Consider the following 7377-nt stretch of genomic DNA (forward strand, 5'->3'; position numbering starts at 1 on the left):
TATGTTAGCCCCCGGTTCCGAAAAAGTAGAACCCATATTCTGTAGATTAGCCATCACTGAAGTTGGCATTCCATACGGCTGTTCTCGACCGCTAAATGGTATTGAGAAACCAGGGGGCACCAATGACCTATTTGGGATCCCTAATTGGTGAAGGAGTGTGAAGAGGTCCCCTAGGTCCAATGTAAGTTAGAATTGGTTCAGAATGGTAGATAGAATGCGTAGGTATCGAACTCACCGTAGACAGAACTACTTCATACGCATGTCGTGTTTGCCCCTATAGAAGAAGAAGGGGGCACTATGTTGCTAGTTGATGGATTTTGAGAATTTTGAGTTTCTGGTGGATTCATATTCACCATCCTTGTCTGGGATTCTCTCCTTGTTCGCCGTTCGTCGTTTATGGCTATTTTACCACTTCTTAAAAGCATACAACGACTCTTTTCCCAAGCAAAACTTAGCAATAAAAAGTGTTACACAATACATGACGTTAGCACTGGTCCCATTGGGCGTGCCAATTTGTTTACCTTGAAAATTGGTAAACAACCGCTGATCTTCCAAATTTCTAAATTTGGTTGCTCGCATGATCGATCAGATTGATCCTAGGACATGTGCTAAGTGTTTCGTAAACATGGTAATAATAAATGATCAAAAATTAAACGTCAGATCAGAGTTTTAAAGAAAACTAAGGACAAAAGAGTAACTTAAACGAAAAGAAAGGTCTTAAATCAGCGTTTAGAACTAGTAAAGAAAAATGAAGTAAACGACAAGAATTGTAAAGGATTGAAAATAGTAAAGTAAAGTTTGCAAGTATTGGAATCTTAAGACTGTAAGATGAAAGTTGAAGGTAAGGAAAGGAACGAAAGGATCTTAAATTTGCAAATGACAAAGTAAAAATAAAGTGTTTGAAAGGAAGAAGCAAGGAAGAATGTTTCTGGAAAGAAAGTAAAGACAAATTTATATTGCTTTGAAATAACTAAACAATGGTGTAGACAACGTACATTCTGCGTTTTACAGTTCTTCTTCACACTGATACTTAGTAAATTTGCAGATTTTGTACACAATTTGACACACACTTTTCTAACACTAATACCCTATATTTATACTGGATCGAAATAACCACTTTGATGGTCCTTCAATCACGTTGATACACGTGGCACCCTGCATGTGCACGTTCGCTCACCTTGCTCCACGTGTGCTCTTGCGGTTTCTGACGAATGTGAACTTCCCTCCTTTATTTAAAATTTGAATCTTTGATCGAAAATCATTTTTTAACTGCTTCTTAAAGAACTGCTCCGAAATTTCAGCTATGAGTTTGATCCTTATCCAACCAGCTAAGTCGATTCACCTCCAGCTGGTCGAATTATTTCTTGGTCGAAACCAATTGTGCATATTTTCCAATCTTGGTAATTTGGGATGGGCGTCAAAAATATGAACTAACACGTGCATAAGAGGCCGACAGTGGAAAAGCGGAATGAGGAGGGTCCTCTGACAACGCTTGAAGAGTGTTTTGGTAATTCACTTTTTCTTCCTTCTTGTGTCCAATTTTTATTTTGGGTTGTGACTTGTTGTTATTGTTTTGTTTGATGGAGTTTGATGAATTTGAGGTTAGTGATGAATTTATGGTGTGTGCGGTTTATGATGGAGTGAGGATGTTGGTGATAGGTAGTTTAATGGTGATGATTTTGTGGTGTTTGTGTGTGGTGTATGAAGGATGAGGATATTAGATGATGGAGTGATGAATGAGATATGAATATGGTGTATTAAGGCGGAATTTGGAGAGTGGTTGATGAGGAGTTGAAGGTTAACTATGGAGATGGTTTATGAAGAGAAATGATGAAGGTTTGGTTTTAGGAACTTTCATGTGACTTTTCTTGGTGTTGGTGGCTCTGTACGTGTGAGAGACGGAGAGTTGTGGATTTTGTGAGGCTTTTGGTTAATTTTTTTGTTCTCCTCCCCCTTAATGTGTAATTGTTTGGTTTTATAATGAAAAAAATAGGTCAACTAAAAAGGATTTTTTTTTATAAATTAAATTAAGGGGAAAGGAAATCAGAATATTATTTGTTTGGAATTTTTCAATATTGGAAAAAAACCATACAAATAATTTTCATATAAATATTATTTTTTGTGATTTTTTGTATTAAAATAGATACAAACATATAAAATAAAATAAAAGACAAAAATAACCTTTTTTTAAGAATTTTTTTAATAAATAAAATGCAATTGAAATAGATCTAATATTCACATATTTTTTGAAGATTTTTTTTAAATGCCCGGATAGAATTGAAGTGTCAAAGTGCGAATGCGAAAAAATTAGATGAGCACACCTAACTGACCTACGCATAATATTGTTCAGTAAAACATACATTTTCAAACCATTTATTGCAGCTAAAAACATCCAAATGGACCTGTCTGACCAAGAATGTATCCTCGGATTCAATTACTCCATTCTTGTGAATGTCTGTCATTCTTCCCTCTCGGATTGCTCGCACCCCTGAGGAAGCTTTCGTCGTTGTATCGACAAAAGACATGTCATTCCTCCAAAAGAATTCATAGATGAAAAGATTGAGCTTCTTTCTAAGATCACCTTCAACATGTAATGGGCCTGTTCTCTATTTTCTCTAGCTGGTGCCGGTAGAGGGGATGTCTTGGCTACAGGAAATCCTTCCAAGGAAAGAGACATTTAGAAGGGAAAGTGTGAAGCTATGGAACAAAGGTGTTTCGCTTTCCAAATTAGATTACGTTCTTTGTAACTTCAAATTAGATTACGCAATCCAAATTAACTTACGTTCTTTGTAACTTCAAATTAAACTTCAAATTAGATTACGCAATCCAAAATCCAAATTAGATTACATTCTTTGAAACTTCAAATTAGATTACGTAATCCATAGAAAAATATACACGTTCTTCGTAACTTCAAATTAGATTACGCAATTCATATAAAATTCTTTCAACAAAAAAAATATTGAGATACATAATTCAAAAAAACACGTCACAAAAATAAAATTTGAGATCCCCAGTTGAAATTACCTTGAACTTTGCAAGTGACAATTAAAAAGAAACAATTTTTTTACAAGAAAGTGACACTTATAAAGGAACGGGGGGAGTATATTATAATCGAACACGACCTTAATCTCTTTATAACAATCATCAACCACTTCTTCATCGATGATGTGAAGTTTCCATTGACATGATTCCTTTTGGAACATCTTGATCGATTATGTGAGGTTTCACTTTCTCTCGTCAAATTGTGGATGAGGACTATGTGATGAGATCCCCAATTGATTAGGTGAGAATAAGAATATGCATATGGTCAAGTGGGAAGTCATATTCAAACCAAAGAGGAAAAAATTTCAATGTTAGAAGTGTTTCAAGTACAACATACATCAGACGATTAAACATAAATGGATAATAGGCTCGTTTATTTTAGTTTTAAGAAAAGAAGAAAAAAAAATTAAATTATAAAAAATTTCAAACTCCAAATTAAACCTTCTACCGAAATCGTAGTGAATTACTGTAGTTTTGACAATTGAAAATCCAAAATGATAGTTACTAAGATGAAGGGAAAAAAATTGATCCTTGAGATTACTATGGCTAAATTTATGATTTGAAGACACGAAACACAAAAATCCAAGACAGTGCAAGTAAAAAAGCCTTGCTGAGGCTTATATATATGATTCAAACCCATAATTAGAAACAATTACCATCCTGAGTAAAAAGTCACAGACTAGATAGTATATACCAGCCAATTTTTGTTAGTTAAGCTGGAAAATCACAATCACCACGAAGAAGGTGAGTTTACCGCCACAGCACAATGACGATCAGCATTAACAGAAAAGACCATCATTTTTTATAAAAACCAAAGTATTCTGTAATGCTTCCTCAATTTGCTCCACATCTAACTTCAAATGACGAGATTGAATGACGTCAATTGCTACTAATGCGTCCAACCCCATTCCCTGTATGAGGCCATAGAGAGGGTGATATGTTATGGTGCATTAATAATAATCTAACAGTATGGTCCATGAAGAATAAACGTAAAAATAAGACACAATCGAATGAATCTAACAATAGAGTTATGAAGCTAATGTAGGAATACCAAACTGCCATATCTGAAAATGTAAACACTCTGCCATCAGAATACCCAAATGGAATGTAACTAGTATGATACCAAATACCAAAATTCAAATATATTTAGAGTTTAACATTTGAGACATTAAAATACTTCATTACACTTAGAAAATTGAAAATAGGTCAAAAAAACAGTTATATAGAGCCACAAACGTTAATATCATAGTGTTCTAATACAAAAGTTTTACTAAAATAAATGAAGTGTGACCCACTCATTTGAAACATCTTACCTTTGAGAGTTCAAACTTGAGCAAACAATGCATCCTCGACGCAACAAGAGTTTCCTCTCACTTTCAGTGAAATGAATATGAGGTGGAGGAGTTATCATTCTCAATGATGGACTTGAAAATAGCATTGAGGCAGCAACATTGGTATGCACGTTGGAACAGTTTTTCAAATTGATCTCTCTCAATTGTGTGCATTTTTCTAGCACATGTTTCACTCCCTTCTCCGTACATCCTAAACAATCATTTATTAACAATTGCAAAAGCCCACAACAACTGTTTGAGATCGAATAGAGTGCTTCATCATCAAGGTTTGAAAATGATAAGTTCAACATCCTAAGCTTGGGAACTTCAAAGTTCAATCCACGTAGCTTCAACCATGTAGATGATAAATTCAAATGACTTATCTTACGGCATCTACTTAAAACATGAACAATACTTTGATGAGATATTTTACTGCAAGTTTTCAACTCAAGACGGTGGAGATTGGGAAAAACAGAAGCAAACATTTTGATGCTTTCATCGTCTAACCATAAATGGTAAGACATATTGAGAGACTTTAATTGAGGGTATACTCCAAAATCGATCAAATAGTCATAATTGACTATACTCTTATTACCCCCAATCTCTTTCATTATGATCTCACTAAGTGAAGGACATTTCCTAACTAGTGCAAACAAGGATGAATCTGTGACCATGGGACAATGACTAAGGTTTACAGAAACCAAACCAACAAGATATAAAGACAAGTCCACAACATGACTATCGTTCAAAAACTCGGTGAGTTGAAGATTCAAATGTCGGATAGATTGACATTTGGATAACAAACTAAACATACCAGCATAACTATGTCCATTGCAAAAACCGATATCTAGCCTCTTCAAAGGAAGACGTTCCATTGCAATAGAGGTGAGCAGTTCATCCGAAATAGTAGAATAAGTCAAATCAATATAAGTCAAACCCTTAAAACTCAGCAAGGAGTGAATGATATGTGCAGTAATGAATTTTGGAAGGCATAAATATGTGAATGTTGTTTGTTTCTGACTGAGAGCAGAGGCAACTCCTTGTTTGGTTATTCGAAAACAATCAAGCAAGATGACATCTTGGAGAAGGTTACCGTTCTTAAGCAAGTGAAAAATGGACTTGTCATTGATATAGGAATGCCCAGATAGATTAATCTTGCGGAGTTTGAAAAGTGCCAACGAGAGAGCCTCAATCCCATGTAGGTAGCTAGTGTAGTTGTGATTGTGATCCTGGAAACAAGGGTGAGAGAGATCGAGTTCTTCGAGTAAAGTAAAAGAATTAGCAATGAGGAACAAGTGAGTACTAGTGAAAGAATGTAGTTTGGAACAAGTGAGAGAGGTTAGAGTTGTAATTTTTTGGGAGAAAATTCGCAAGCCAACAGCGGGAATAATGATAGGTTTATGAGAGAGATTGAGTGATGTGAGTTTCAATGGGAAAAGAGAGATTTGAAAGAGAAGTTCGTCGAGGTCGCCATGGAAGTGACTGAGGTCGAGGGAGGTAAGGTTTGTGAATCTATGGAAGAGGCGGTGGAGGAAAGGGGTTGTTGGATCGTATACGGTGAGAGACAATCGGAGACGGTTGCTGATAGAGAAGAATTGCTTCGAGACGACGGAGATAGACTTCAAGTTACGATTATGATCGTAGTCATCACCGTCGTCGTTCAGAAATTTGAATACGCGTTCCCAACAATCATCTGGTAAATAGAAATAGTATTCTGCTTCTGCCATTGTTTTACTTCTCTTCTTTTTCATTGTCCACGGAGATTGATTTCCGGTGAACGACGGCGGTGCTCGCCCGACCATTTCAGGGTTTCCTAGGTTTTATGTCTTAGGTAGCCTGTTACTTATATTTTGAGGTTTTCTATGAGCTGAAGTCTTAAATACAAATCAAAATGGAAACTTTTTTTTATCCCTAACCTTGTTTTCTATAAATTAAGGAGAAGGATTTGTCATTGCATTCGTATCACTTTTCATTATTTTTGTAAAAATTCTAAAATATCTTCTTTTATTATTATTTAAATTCAAAGTTCGGACACACAACTACAGAACAAACCTTTTCTTTGTAATCATGTCAAATGTAAGTAAAAAACATGTTTGAAATAGAAAATTTAGATACATCCTATCCACATTGAAATTTGGACACATTCATTTAAATGATACGACAATTCTTTCTCCCTTCCTTCTCTTGAATTTAAAATCAAAAACACATTCATTCAATAACACGAAGACAGCTCTTAAAAATATGATTTCATCATTGTTTCGACCTTTCTCTCAATATATGTTATTGTTCATTCAAACTAAGCACATTCATCTCTCACACACTTATTGAACTTTATTTTCTTTTAATTATCAATCACGGGTGAATGATATTGTTACACTTGGATTTTCACTGACTAGAAAGTCAATGAAAAGATGTTTATTGAATAAACATTGATGAAGTGTCTTTAATAGAAGCATTAATGATGGGTCATCAACTGACCAACGACAAAGGCTCAACCGAACCATCGACACAACGAGATATGGTTTGAAGGACTCTCAGGCGGAAATCCCCAAGACCCAGATCACTGGGGAAACATGTACAGAATCTCGAGAGTGACAATCGACAAGAGCCCTCATTCCACCAAAAAGGACCAGCCGACGAGACAACATGGTATAAAAGACTTAGTGAACTTTACAAGTTTTAGGGCCTTGATAGGCATCATCGACAACATGTTTGAGCAGTTATCGTTGAAAGATCGTGAAGAAGTTGAAGAAGTGGAAAAGCCTTTACCACTCAATGTGGGTTATAAGCAGATAACGTCTTGGAAGACACGTAAGTGCACTAGTGAGAACCTGAAGAACTGAACATAGAGCAAATGCAACAAACTGGCTAGTGGTCATAACCACCTTCGACAATTATCTTGTAAATAGAATAAATAGCATACTCATACATGGGTCAAAGATCGTAAAATTTCATGCATGCTCTCCATACCACTGGAGTATCCAAGTCAAAGAACGAAACAGTT

The 7377-nt window shown here is 35.5% G+C and overlaps 1 protein-coding gene across 1 annotated transcript; it reads right to left on the reverse strand.

Annotated features, from left to right (window-relative positions):
* Positions 1 to 3637: 3637 nt before the first annotated feature.
* Positions 3638 to 6176, reverse strand: LOC127132488 (uncharacterized). Its single transcript, XM_051061437.1, has 2 exons — positions 4356 to 6176; positions 3638 to 3953 (listed from the first exon to the last, which is right to left on the reverse strand). The coding sequence occupies exons 1-2, from the start codon at positions 6173 to 6175 to the stop codon at positions 3932 to 3934; spliced, it is 1842 nt and encodes a 613-aa protein (XP_050917394.1). The 5' UTR covers position 6176; the 3' UTR covers positions 3638 to 3931.
* Between the last annotated feature and the right edge of the window lie 1201 nt (positions 6177 to 7377).

Source organism: Lathyrus oleraceus, chromosome 3 (assembly GCF_024323335.1).
Source record: "Lathyrus oleraceus cultivar Zhongwan6 chromosome 3, CAAS_Psat_ZW6_1.0, whole genome shotgun sequence".
NCBI classification, from domain to species: Eukaryota; Viridiplantae; Streptophyta; class Magnoliopsida; order Fabales; family Fabaceae; genus Lathyrus; species Lathyrus oleraceus.